Below are 13,831 nucleotides of genomic sequence, written 5' to 3'. Positions count from 1 at the left end.
TGGCAGATCAGTTCATAGCATGTGAGGAAATAACGCTGTTGAAAATTGTAGATGCTTAATTAATTGCAATTTTCCTTTTAAAGAAGAAAAGGAAAATGACTGAGGGTAAGTTCTGAGCTCCCTGTAGCCAGTACTACTCTCAAGAAGCACATAGTCCACAATTTCTGGCTGGCGGAGTTGTGGAGGAGTGAAACATACTGCTCTCATTACTAATGCTGCGCATGGAGTTCCAACTAAAAAGAGGAACGTAACTTGAGATTACTATGTCAAATTTCATAAAAAGAATTTTTAAATATCGAAAATTCAAGGCACCTTTTTGCTGAATTGTCCCATTCCAACGTAACTTAAAAGTTCTGTTCATCTCAGGACAAGACTCATGGTTACGTTTGTAACCATTTGTTCCAGATGCTAACTTTTGTCTAAAATCAATTCCCTGGACTTGGAGCCAATTTTATAACGCAGGATGAATTTTAGAAGTTTATAGACTGTTTCCCATTAGTTCTAATGCCAAACAACTGTTTCATTTAGACAACTTCTTCATTTTGGGTTTTCATTCCCTGTCGACTGTCATCACAGTTGGAAGATTCTTGTTCTAATGTTCCTTTCGGCCTAATGGTTTTAGTTGTGCTGCATTTAATCATATCCAAAGCTATTCTTTTGCTTGTCATGAGAAGTTTCAGTTTCTCTGGTTTTTGTTCTGTAGTTTTGGTTGCATGGTGAAATGTGTTATTCTGCATTGATCAGTATTGGAAACTCACAGCAAAAGCAAAGCAGAGTTTGGAGAGGTGAGAATCCTGTAGTGTTTGCCAAAACATAATTGAGCGGAAAGTGATCGGAGGCTAAAGTTTTGAATCTATCTTGAAACAGATAGAAATATGCATTTTCAGACTTTAATGGCATCACTTTACAGCAATTCAAATACAGGGAAATTACCCTTCTATATCAAATGTTTAATCTCTAAATTTTCTAAACTAAAAGCAATCTTTGAATATTCTGAAACAGAAGCAAGCTTATGGCCTTCAATGTTTACTTCACCTGTCATAAACCATTGCAATAAAAATGTCCCTGCTCTGTGACTCTTACACAATTAGGTCAGTATTCAGATGGACTGTCTGACTCAGTTATTATTTTTTAAAAATCCTTCAGAAAAGAAACTAATCCGAAATGCCACTATTCTAAAGCCCAAACACGAACAATGATAATATATATAAAAATCGAACAGCTTTCCTACTCTCAATTGACTGTACAAGTTCAATTGTATTGATTTATATGTGAAGCTACTGAGTATTTTAAATTCCACATTAAGATATGTTAATTCACTGATGTTAAAAGATTTTTAATCTTTTAGTCTCGCTAAATGGAAATTAACTTGTGGAAATGTTTCAGACAATGCACCAGTTCCAGTATAATGTATACACTAATTTTCATTTGTTAATTTGGGTATTAAGTGAACCCTAATTTATATTGCAATTTGAATGGTATAAATAATTCAGACTTGTTGATTGAATACAGAGGACTGGGATTACCTTTCCAGCAAATTGGATCTACATTTCCACACAAGGTTTGATTGATATGGATTACTATTTGTATTTATTAGACGCTGGATTAGTATACCAGTATTTCATTGTACTTTGTTGCTCAGGATATATGACTCATAGAAAAGTTGGGTTTAAATTTAGACTTTTTAAGCAGAACAAACACACTTGAGTTTTGTACTTGAATGATATCCAAAACACTGTTGAGGGACTAAGGTGTTGGACACCCCACTGTTGCTTTGCTGTAAAGCACCAAGTTGGAGTCTATGGTTATCCACCGCAGAGTCTTAGTAATTGGAAAGAGATAACTGCCAGAATTTATAACAAGCAACCTCTTATAGTACAGAATTCTCCCTTTTCAAGAGGTGGCAGCAAGTTCAATAACCGAGCAGGTTGGAATTGGTAAGATACCCACAAGTGGTCAAGGAAAAGCGGCTGAAGAGCCTCAAGCTACCGCAAGCCCAACCTTTTGCAGGTGAGAAAAGTGGATGCCTTTCCGACTGTTAAATCAGGTCACCTTGCCTGCTGGGTTGGAGAGGAGGCCACCATTGGCACTAATCTGGATGCAGTTGAGGTCACTGTTGGAGGTGCAGGGATTTGCCTGTTGAAGTCACCTGCTTGCCATACCATGCCCTAGTCCTGTCCAGTCCTACCCATGGCCTTCCCCATCTCTGCTATTGCCACAGCCCACCTTTGCAGGGATGAAGCTAAAAGATTTCTTGATAGCTGTCTGGTTAGTTTGTGTGCATCTAAGTGGATACATAGACTGTGCCTGTATTTAATTTATGTACAGACATGATGCTGACCTGTTAGTTTATGAGAAACATGATTCCGAATTTAAGACAAAAACTGGTTGGATAATGGGGAAAGATGGCCACAGCATAGAAGGTAAAAGTAATAAAAATCTTCAACATAAAATAATATCCCAAGAAAGGTCAGGAGAGAAATGGATCGTGACATTTTTGAGCAATTGCAGGTTTAGACCTTGTACATTAATGGCTCGATTGAACTCTAAAGGCATTTTGATGTCACAGCTGTAACTAACAGTTTCATCTTTCCCTGACAGATCGAGCAGATGCGAAATGAACTTTTTCAGGAAAGAGCAACAAGGCAAGATCTGGAGTGTGACAAGATTTCCTTAGAGAGACAGGTACTTCAGTTACTTTAATTTAGTCAGACTTGAGTTATATGCTGGAAGTTCAATGGTACACTAGCTACTTAAAGAAACAAGCCCTGAAAATGACAGTCTCCATCAGATCTTGAATTAAGCAAAGTTCATTCTGAAATTTAGAATTTTGTTTTTAACTCAATAATTGAAAAAAGATTGAACTACTGAAAATGTATATTGTTCGACTAGAAGCATTTCTAACATCAAATCTGCATTCTCATTTCATCTCCACTTGTTGGCTTACAATATGGAACTTCAACATGCTGTAGGTATCACAGGATAACAGTCCCAAGTGTCATCCATTACTGATTTATTTTTGTCCCTTCAGTAGTCCTTTTCTGTGCCTATTGTAGTGTGATTGTCATTGCAGTTGGAATTGTCCAATCAAGCACAGAGGAAAATTGGAAACAGGGACTTTCCTGTCAGACTCCGTACCACATACTGCAACATGTTTTACCCACTGAGACATTGAGCATCAGCTGCTACATCATTGTTCAGGCAGTGAAATGGGAATCTGTTTGTGATGGGGAGCAGTAGTACAGTGATGAAGGTATAACTGAAGATGAGAGAAATAGCTGTTGTTTAAAGATCTAAGTTACTTATTTAGTTTGATCATGGAGTGTTGGTGGTTACAAATTTGTAGGCAGCGAGTGACACTCGTTATTTTGCAGCAATAAAGGCAAGTACTCAGAATTCCTTTTATGCTTTCCAAAACAATAGAAATTGTATAGATGGAAATGAGTGGATCTTAGAGAAAAGAATGTTGTGTCCTTGTATCCCTTCATACTTTTTATTTCGGCTTTAGTACTGCGTTCACATTGACTTCTTTTTACAAGGAACTGGTTAGATCCACTTTGTAATCAAAAGGCAAGTGTTTGCGTGACTTTTAGAGCTGGATTAGCTCAATTGGCTTGCCACAATTCACGCACTTTTTAAAAGAAATTACTCTTCCTGTATCAAGGCACATTTCTGTATATGGTATTTTATCACTTTAAATATTAAAAATGTGTACACTTGTACTTAGTGATGACCTTGAAAATGGGACAGATTTGTTGGAATCCAGGCTGTTGATTGTATACCTGACATCTAAACTCACGTTATTGTCCAAAACTGAAATTAGTGTTTTGATTCTACCCATAAGCTTGGGTACTACTGTATGTTATCATTGTTCATTTCTACAGATATCACTCTATACCAGTGTTGTGCAAAATTTCATCATCATTAAAAGTAAAAGGAACTGTTACAGAGTCCTGATAGTTAGTTAAATTATTGTTTAAGGATGTCCAGATCTTATACTTCAAAAACTGTTGAAATGCAAACTACTAATTTGTTTCTGTGAAATATCCAACTTTATCAAATTTGAAAATATCATCGCTATCTTAAACATTGACTCGAGAGTTTTCCCTCTGCCGGATACAGTGCAGCAACTCGCCAAGGCTGCTTTGAAAGCACCTCATAAAATATTCCACCTCCACTAGAAAGACTGGAATAAAAGTGCGTCCAATAGCTTCAACTGCAAGGTTCTCTCTAACTTTCCACCATTGCAAGTTTCTGTCTAACTTGTACACCATGCTGACTTGGAAATACATTGTCATTCCTTTATCATTGCTGGATCAAAAATCTGGAAATTCCTTTCTAACAGCGCAGTGGTTCCAGAAGGTGGCTCACCACCACCTTTTGGCAATTGGCGATGGACAATAAGTGCTGGTCTTGCCAACAATACCCACATCCAAGTGTCCAAATCCTGTGGAAATATCAAATCTTAGAAAGGTAAGTCGTACAGGCAGCTCAAAAAGTAGTGAATGCACCAAACTACTTGTGATCTCTAATGGACTTCAGATTGCATTAAGAGATGTTAAACATCAAAATAGTGTCATTTTGAAATTTTGAAAACCTAGTTTCAAGTAAGCGTTTGATTAATGTTTAAGTATTACATGTATATTTTCTGAAACGAGTAAGACCCATCACTTTTGATAAAAGTAACATGATATTTAATCACAGCACAAAGATCTAAAAAGCAGAATTGCATATTTGGAAGGATCTCAGAAACAGACTAAGGAAGGAATTGTTACCCAGCTAGAGGCAAGAATCCAGGAACTGGAAGAACGCCTTGAAGCTGAAGAAAGGTAAGATTTGATTTTCCCATAAAAGTAAATGCAGTCCAACATTGTAGACAGCATCTTCTATATTATTAAACAGTCATTTCAATAAAAGTATGTTCAAAGATGTTTCCATGAGACTGGAATGCTTGACATAATGGAGTTTAACAAACCATGATGTGTATAAAACAAAGGCTAATCAAAAATTTATGACCAGTAGATGGAGAATACGCAGCAATTAATTAAAATATATCATTTAAAGGTGAAGCTGGCAAATGCAGAAACTATTTCCAGTTTTCACATTGGAATATTATAAGTTCTTATTTGAAAGATGTTTTTAATTTCTGTAGGGTTATCCAAGCAATTACAAATAATCTTTGGATTATAATTTTAATTGAAGATAACATTATTCTGTACGGATATTGTGTTAATAAAGTAATGAAATGGTAATGTAAAATATGTTATCCCAGATCAAATGCAGAATTGCTGGATGCAGTATAAAGCTCCTGTAAAGTGAAATACTCCGATAATTGAATGTAACATCAGTTAAATAATATGCTCCAGCCTCGTGCTTACAAGAGGAGCTTTGTGTTACTGCTCTGCAGCCTGATTCGGACTGTCAAAGTAAGGATAATTTTGTCCTGTGGATCCATAGCCACGACTAATTCAAATGAGTTTCAAGTCAGATTTCCATTCAATTGGTCAGTACAATTAGGGATGCCTCAGGCAAGAGGATGATTCAAAGACCTAATGCACTGCATCAATTGGCCACAAGAACTTGACATGCCAACCAATGACCATTTACACCAAAAGTAAATTAACCATCATTCTTGACATTCAGATGGCATAACATCACAGCATTCCCCACTATCAACATTTTGGGATTACTATTGACCAGAAACTGAACTGGCCATATAAATACTGTGGCTACATGAACAAGTCAGAGGCTGGGAATCCTGCACTGAGTAACTCACCTCCTGAAGCCTGTCCACCATGTATAAAATATTGATGGCAATGTGCATACTCAGCAGTTAGCAATTATTCTTTACCAATGCGTAAGGGTAGGGAATTAAAATGCATCTCAATGTATCAAAGCCTGTATCTATAAGCAAGCCTTTGGTCACTTGTCCTAATACCTTTTCATGTTTTGATATAAGGTTTTGACTGTCATATCTCATTGCAATATTGGTTGGAAATGCATCCCACTATTTGTAGAATTGTCACACAATATAAACATGTTATCAAGATATGCAAACTTCTCTAATTTACCAGCCTCCTTAGACTTAGGTGAACAGAAGCACAGACTAGGTTTCTGTATGTAACAATAGTTATTTGTTACAAATAAATAGATTGCAGCCACGGTAAGCACCAATGAACATCGCCATACAATTAGAGTCATAGAGATGTACAGCACGGAAACAGATCCTTCGGTCCAACTTGTCCATGCCGAACAGATATCCCAACCCAATCTAGTCCCACGTGCAAGCACTTGGCCCATATACCTCAGAACTCTTCCTATTCATATACCCATCCAGATGCATTTTAAATGTTGCAATTGTACTAGCCTCTACCACTTCATTCTGTACATGTACCCCACTCTGCATGAAAAAGTTGCCCCTCAGGTCTCTTTTATATCTTTCCCCTCTCACCCTAAACCTATGCCCTCTAGTTCTGGACTCCCCCCATCCCAGGGAAGAGATTTTTGTCTATTTATCCTGTCCATGCCCCTCATGATTTTATAAACCTCTATAAGGTCACTCCTTAACCTCCGACACTCCAGGGAAAACAGGTCCAGCCTGTTCAGCCTCTCCCGAAAGCTCAACTCCTCCAATCCTGGCAACATCCTTATGAATCTTTTCTGAATCCTTCAAGTTTCACATCTTTCTGGTTGGATGGAGACCAGAATTGCATGCAGTATTCCAAAAATGACCAATAAAACTCTCCTGAAACACACACACAGACAGGCAGACACACACAGACAGGCAGACACACACACAAAACATCAGTTCGATTGTGTAAGGAAGAAAGAAACCTGGGTACTCTCCACAGAATTTACTGAGCTGATCCTTTTGTTTGCAAAGGCTTGCTGTTCCTCAGTATCTCCTCCAGATATTTACTACTTCCTAGCAGGAGGCACAGAGTGACTAGTTCACAAATTATAAAGTCTCTGACTTAACCGTTTAAGAGCAGCAGTTTACCACAGCCAGTGAGGGAAAATAACCCTACTTTCTTTAGGCTTTAGGCAGTTTGTACTGCAGAGAGACCCACCACCTCCCCTTCCAGAAATCCAAAGGATGCTGGTAATGCTCACAAGCTGTTCAACTATCTAGGAACCATTCATTTATTAGTAGGCAGGCTGAAGGCTTTTGTTATCGACAATTGGTCGCCACTCTACAAACCAATCAGCTACCTGTTGCAAGCCAAATCACACATTGTATACATCTTGGTGCCCGATCATCTGTAAACAGCATCTCCCCCCCCCCCCCCCGCCTGTTGAACTAAGCAATAGCAGGTGCTGTTGAAGAAGACTTGGTGCAGTGCATCTTATAAATGGTACACACTGCAGCCATTGTAAGTTTGTGGTACAGGAAGTGAACATTTAAGTTGGTCAAGAGCATTGATCAAGCTGCTTTGTCACTGCCATTTACACTGACTTTCAGTAACTTGCTTTTGAAAAGTGAAGCAATCCCTTCCATGATCCTTGGATTTAAAGCAATCCTTTTTCTATTCCACAATCTAAAATATAGAAAAATAAAAAGATACTGTCTTTACACTGATAGTTCCTCTGGAGCTTATTTGGTAATTTTTTTGTATGTATAAATGCAGCTTGCTGTTCAGGTCACTAGCAAGTGTGCATAATGCTGCATTCAGGGCAAAGCTGTGCAAAGTGGATTGATAAAGACTTGTGCAATCTTGACCCTGTGATGGACGCAATTTGAATATATTTTCAATGTGTATTTTCAGAGACCGATCTGCTCTGCAACTGAACAATCGTAAACTTGAAAGAAAGGCCAAGGAGCTTATGCTACAAGTAGATGATGAACGTCTCCACCTGACAGACCAAAATGATCAGGTACTTGGTACACAGTTAGTGAGCATCCATTTTGTTGCTGCAACTCTGAGTCATAGAGGTGTACAGCACAGAAGAAGATCCTTCAGCCCATCCAGTCTGTGCCAGTCAAAAATGACTCCCTAATTATTCTAATCACAGAACTTAGCTCATAACCTTGTATGCCTTGGCATCACAAGCACACATCCAAATACCTCTTAAATGTTATGAAGGTTTCTGCTTCCACCACCCTTACAGGCAATGAGTTTCAAATTCCCATCATCCTTTGAGTTAAGTGTTTACTCATATCTCCTCTAAACCTCCTGCCCCTTACCTTAACAGTATGTCCCCTAGTCATTGTTTCCTCTTGGTGGAAGAATCATTCCTTCCCATTTACTCAGTTTGTGCCCCTCATAACATTATATTTCTCAGTCATACCCCTCCCGCTCAGTCTCCTCTGCTCCAAGGAGAGCAACCCCAGTCTATCCAATCTCTCTTCATAACTAAAATTCTCCAACTCAGGAAACATCCTGGTAAATCTCCTCTGTACCCTCTCCAGTGCTGTCACACAATGTGGATACCAGAACTGCACACAATACTTTAGTTGTGGCCTTTGATACTATGTACCCTGGGTAAGATTGGCGGGCTTAGAACTATCGCACTATAACTGTTTATTGACAACTCAAAAACCTGTGCCAGGTCCTATTTGAAACCTCTGCTGGAGAGTAAAATGAGAATTAATATTTGATTCTAATGTATTCTGACTAGGAACAAAGAATTGCTAAACAATATATTTTTGGATTCAGTTCTAAAACATCAAAATGTCTTAACTTTAGATGCAACCAATAGAATAGCTCCAAATTAGTTTAAATTTCAATACTTTAAATCATTAAACAGACTAAAAGATTGCTCACTCTAGTTTTTTTCTTAAGAGAATAACTTATAAATTAAGTTCAGCTTCTTTGAAATGCCACCAACAGGTTTGTATGAAATGTGCTTGTGGTGATCAGCCTTTCCTTATTTCCTAGTTGAACCTACGGATGAAAGCTCTCAAAAGGCAAGTGGATGAAGCAGAGGGAGAAATAGACCGCTTGGAAAATGCAAAGAGGAAGCTGCAGAGAGAGCTGGAGGAACAAATGGAAGCCAATGAAGAACTTCAAGGACAAATGAATACTTTAAAAAAGGACCTCAGGTAAGTCTGTTTCTGCTTCAAAAATACAAGTGAGGTGCAACTCGCAGAGTTGGGACTTTACATTGACTCGCCCCTACAGACATGATGCCAACTGCATGTGGTCATTCTCAAATTTGTTGCATCTAGGTGGCATTTCCAGCACTGTTCAAAAGTTATATACATTAATAGGGAGCCCATATCATTCTCAGTTGTAGTAATTAAAGGTAAACTGCATTATTGAATAGTGCATTGTGTCTCAGGCAACTGCTAGCATACGAATCTGATCTGAGAAAGAGTGAAGACTGTCTGGCCATGGGAGAGAGCAGGCGATCAAGTTTTTTGACTATCAGGCGAGCAGTTGGGAAGGAGGACTGAATTGCTGTATCTTCAGATAGGCAATGAGGAGGCACTGGATAATCATGAAGGTTATAGCCAGGAATGTAGTCTTAAGGACCTTGGTACAGTTTTGGAAGAGGCTAAATGACATTTGCCACATTTGTCTCTTCCTGTCACCACATCCGTACCCCCTCGCCCCTTTGTTCATTTTAGACACTAAAGCACAGCTACCTGGCCAAGCAATGGTGGTAGACCGTGAAGTAGAAGACATCCATCACTCGATCCTACATTTGCAGTCATGAATTCCAATTTTGACACTGCACATAATTTAGAACGTAGTGTAGAGTCAGGATTGGCATTTGGAGAGACATTGCGACAGGGTGGGGGGAGGGGAGGTAAATGAGTGCAGATACCAGCAGATCAGCAAGGTAAGGTCGACACTCATTCTGCTCTACACATCATAGATGATGAATTTCATGGACTGCATTGAATGAGCTGTAAGTCAATATCAGGCTCTGGTCCTTGTTTCTAAACATAATATACACAAGTTTTCATATTGAAATAGATAATTAATGTGATAATAAACAGTTGTCATTTTGCTGAATTCATTGCTACAAGTAATGGACTACAGAAGATAGGTCTGGAGAATGGGACTCGCTGAATATCTCTTTTGGGAGCCAGTATAGACATGTTGGGCTGAATGGCCTGCTTCTGTAGTATAAGATTCTCTAATTTCAAAATGAATTTGTGCAGTGAAGATATTTTACCTGAATTTTGAAAAAAATTGCTGAAAGAGTATATTTCCAAAGAGTATTACTGATTTTCAAATAATTGAAATCTACCTCTGGACATTATATAAATGTTTACATCGAATCTGCAATGCTATGTTGTGATATTTTTACCAGTGGCACTTCTTGTGAGTGGAGACTTCGAATTCTCTGAAAAATACAATATTAAAATGAGAAAAGTAGGCATAAACAGAGGGAGGATTTTCTATTCTTAATCTGCATTTTGTTTCTATACCTGTGTACCTGTTTTTAATGTTAGAATACAGTTGGCCGAAGGGTGTAATTGTACACTGTACAACTCTGGGATACTCATAAATGATACTTTGAGAAGCTGTTGTGAGATAATATTCAGTTGTGCATGAGAGCATGTTGGAACATCCTCTTAAATGCCCCATGATCAATGGATCTCCAAGTGTCATGGCTACTCCACCATATAGTATTTAATCTTTCTTCACTGCAGCCTGCACCCCCTGCTTCTGCGCCTCTGCATCTGTTTCTCTGTATATTTCATATGTCCAGGTGATCACTATTAAATTCTGTTGGAGAGCATGAGACAATGTGGGATCCAAAAAGGACCCATCCCTTTAATGATTACCTATATGACCACAGTGTCAATCCTCTGATAAACCTCTGATGCTGCTCTTAGATATAAATGTTTTCTATGCTGTAATAAAGCAGTAATACTTTGTGAATAGAGTCTGAAATTATCTCTCATATGTTACAGGCGCAAGAGTTCATCAGCAAAGGTTTCCTCCTCTGTTCTAAATGATTTTGACAATGATTACAGTACAGATGAAGAAAGTCTCTATGACACGGGATTTAAATTGTCAATGGATGGTAATGTGTAGATGCAAAACTAAACTGATGCCTAACCATTAGATAAAGGGAAACAGCAATGCAGTGGCGTAATTCACTCTCCGAGGTACCATATTCTGCCTGAGGCTTTTGTTTTTAATTCCTTCATTGCACTGATGCTGCTTGATACATGAAACGTTTTAAACATTTGTCACTGCTGTCTCCGATGCCATGCTGTTTTCTTTCTGCCTTTGGAGTACTTTGGATTGGCAAAGGAAGGTCATATTTTATTGCTCAATGAAAAGAATTTATAAACGTGTCCAACTTAAAAAAAAAGACACAACAATCAGCAGTCAATTGTTAAAATATGTACAGGCTATAAATAGATCTAAATGACAGAAATTATTTTCCTTTATTATTTAAAACACTAAAGTGCCAACAATACTTTGGCCAATATCTTTTATGGCTGTTACATTAACTGTGTATTTTATCAACTTGTCTCTTTCCCACTTTGGCCCTAAAGACACTGATTTTAACTGGAGTTTAATTCCCCAGCACTGGAGAGCATTGCCCTGAAGATGCATTTTCACCTGTGGTTCCAGCCCAGTGAATGTCCCAGTGAACCACAGACGAGATTAATACCACAAGCTGGCATCGACTAAGCTGCATTTCCATTCAGTGCCATTGCAGCAAGAAAGAGCAGAAATTTCTTCCTGTCCTAGACTTTAATCCAGAGGAGCTGCAGTCTGACTGTAGTACTGATGGTGTCTAACTGAGCTGAGACCTGCTTGTGCAGTGAAATGGCAAACTTCCCAGTCTCTGCAGCTCAGCTGTTCACCGCCACAATTGGCTGCGTCACTGGAGTACTTAGTCTCATCATTTGATGTAAACAGTCCGTATTAGCTCCTTCATTTGTCATGACCACAGAAAAGAACACATCCTGAGTTCATTTCCCCGTTTCTGAATACCGTTATTTGGTGCAGTAGGGGTGCTAACAGCTAACCTCAGTGTCTGGGGCTGGAAAGGGATTTGATAAAGAATTGGTTTCCCATGGTTATTTAGTGACCCCTGCTGGAAACACTGTGTGTTTTCAATCAAGGGAAGGGAATTTCGATACTTGGGGAGGGTGGGGAAATCTTTAACCTCGAAAAACAATTGGAGGTGTACTAAAAATGGGAAACCACCTCCACATCTTGGACAGAGTTGGCTTAGCATCAGATTTTCCATTTTTCACACCTTTAAAATTAAATTCAGTCCTATAGAGCAATGTTGTACATTAAAATATTTTTAATGAGACTGTGTCTCGGAAGTTGAGGTTATTTTAGCAAAATAAAACCACAGGTTTTGGTTTGGGTGGGAGATTTAAATGTCAGTAATCAGAAATTGAAGTGTAACTCGCCTTAATCAGTCCTATGTCCAGCGAGACAAGGGGCAGGTGACAAATCCCCTTTCAGGAGGATGACCCGTCTTTGAAACTTTTTTCAGGAGGCTGCAGAATTCCATTTTTGCACAGTTTCTATTTTTAAACTATTTGGCAGCTTCTGAACCTCTGCAAAACCTGAGAATTATAAGGAACTGAGAAGTGATGATTCCATCAGGAAATAGCCTTTAATGGTTTGCCGATGGGTCCGAAGAGCAGGAGTGTTTCCTCTGGTCACCACCACCAGGTTTCGAAATACTCTCCCGATATCCACAGTATCCTCCTCCCAATCCAATATACAGCCACATCAGTAATCCTTCACTATGACCACCAACTCCAAGCTATTCCTAACTCCCTGCCTCTCCCTGACACCTTCCAGTTTTCTAACCTACTCTCCCCCATCTTTTGATCTATAGAAACATAGAAGATGGGAGCAGGAGGAGACCCTTCGAGCCTGCTCCGCCATTTATCGTGATCAAGGCTGAGCGTCCAACTCATTAGCTTAATCCTGCTTTCTCTCCATAACCTTTGGTCCCATTTGCCCCAAGAGCCATATCTCACCACCTCTTGAATGTGTTCAATGTTTTAGCATCAGCTACCTCCTCTGGTGGTGAAATGCCTCTCATCTCTGTACTAAATGGTCCACCTCGAATCCTCAGAGTTCTGGACGCACCTACCATTGGAACATCCTCTCTGCATCTACCCTGTCTAGTCCTGTTAAAATTTTATGTGTCTCTATGGAGATTCCACCCTCCCCCCAACACCACCACCTCACTCATCTCAACTCCAGCGAAAACAATTTTGACCTAGTCAATGTCTCTTCATATGGGGAGAAAGTGAGGTCTGCAGATGCTGGAGATCAGAGCTGAAAATGTGTTGCTGGAAAAGCGCAGCAGGTCAGGCAGCATCCAAGGAACAGGAAATTTCCTGAAGAAGGGCTTATGCCCGAAATGTCGAATCTCCTGTTCCTTGGATGCTGCCTGACCTGCTGCGCTTTTCCAGCAACACATTTTCAGCTAATGTCTCTTCATACGTCAATCCTGCCATCTGTGGAATCAGCCTGGTAAACCTTCACTGCACTCCCTCGAGAGCAAGAGCATTCTTCCTCAGAAAAGGAGCCCAAAACTGCACACAATATTCTAGGTACAGTCTCACCAAGGCCCTGTGTATCTGCAACAACATGTACCTATTCCTGGACTCAAAATCTTTCACAATAATGGTCAACATGCTATTTGCCTTCTTTACAACCTGCTGCGCCTGCATGCTTACCTTCAGTAACTCGTGCACAAGGACACCCAGGTCCAGCTGCACACTCCCCTCTCCCAATTTACAGCCATTCACATAGTACTCTGCTTTCTTGTTCTTGCTTCCACAGTGAATAGTGTCTCACTTATCCAAATCCTACTGCATCTGCCATTGATTTCCCCACTCACCCAACGTGTCCAGATCACGCTGAAGGATCTCTGCATC

At 39.4% G+C, this 13,831-nt stretch overlaps 1 protein-coding gene across 3 annotated transcripts in view; it reads left to right on the top strand.

Annotated features, from left to right (window-relative positions):
- Positions 1-13,218, top strand: part of cgnl1 (cingulin-like 1) — a 148,918-nt gene extending 135,700 nt beyond the window's left edge. For all 3 annotated transcript variants that reach the window (XM_060853030.1, XM_060853029.1, XM_060853031.1), the window contains 5 exons: positions 2,602-2,685; positions 4,705-4,829; positions 7,767-7,875; positions 8,880-9,043; positions 10,871-13,218. In XM_060853030.1, coding sequence (XP_060709013.1) covers positions 2,602-2,685; positions 4,705-4,829; positions 7,767-7,875; positions 8,880-9,043; positions 10,871-10,994 — 606 coding nt within the window. In that variant the 3' untranslated portion in view covers positions 10,995-13,218. The remainder of the gene's footprint in view (positions 1-2,601; positions 2,686-4,704; positions 4,830-7,766; positions 7,876-8,879; positions 9,044-10,870) is intronic.
- The last annotated feature ends 613 nt before the right edge of the window (positions 13,219-13,831 follow it).

Source organism: Hemiscyllium ocellatum, chromosome 39, assembly GCF_020745735.1.
Source record: "Hemiscyllium ocellatum isolate sHemOce1 chromosome 39, sHemOce1.pat.X.cur, whole genome shotgun sequence".
NCBI classification, from domain to species: Eukaryota; Metazoa; Chordata; class Chondrichthyes; order Orectolobiformes; family Hemiscylliidae; genus Hemiscyllium; species Hemiscyllium ocellatum.
The sequence above is the reverse complement of the archived record's forward strand: the minus strand, read 5'-3'. Positions and strand labels throughout refer to the sequence as shown.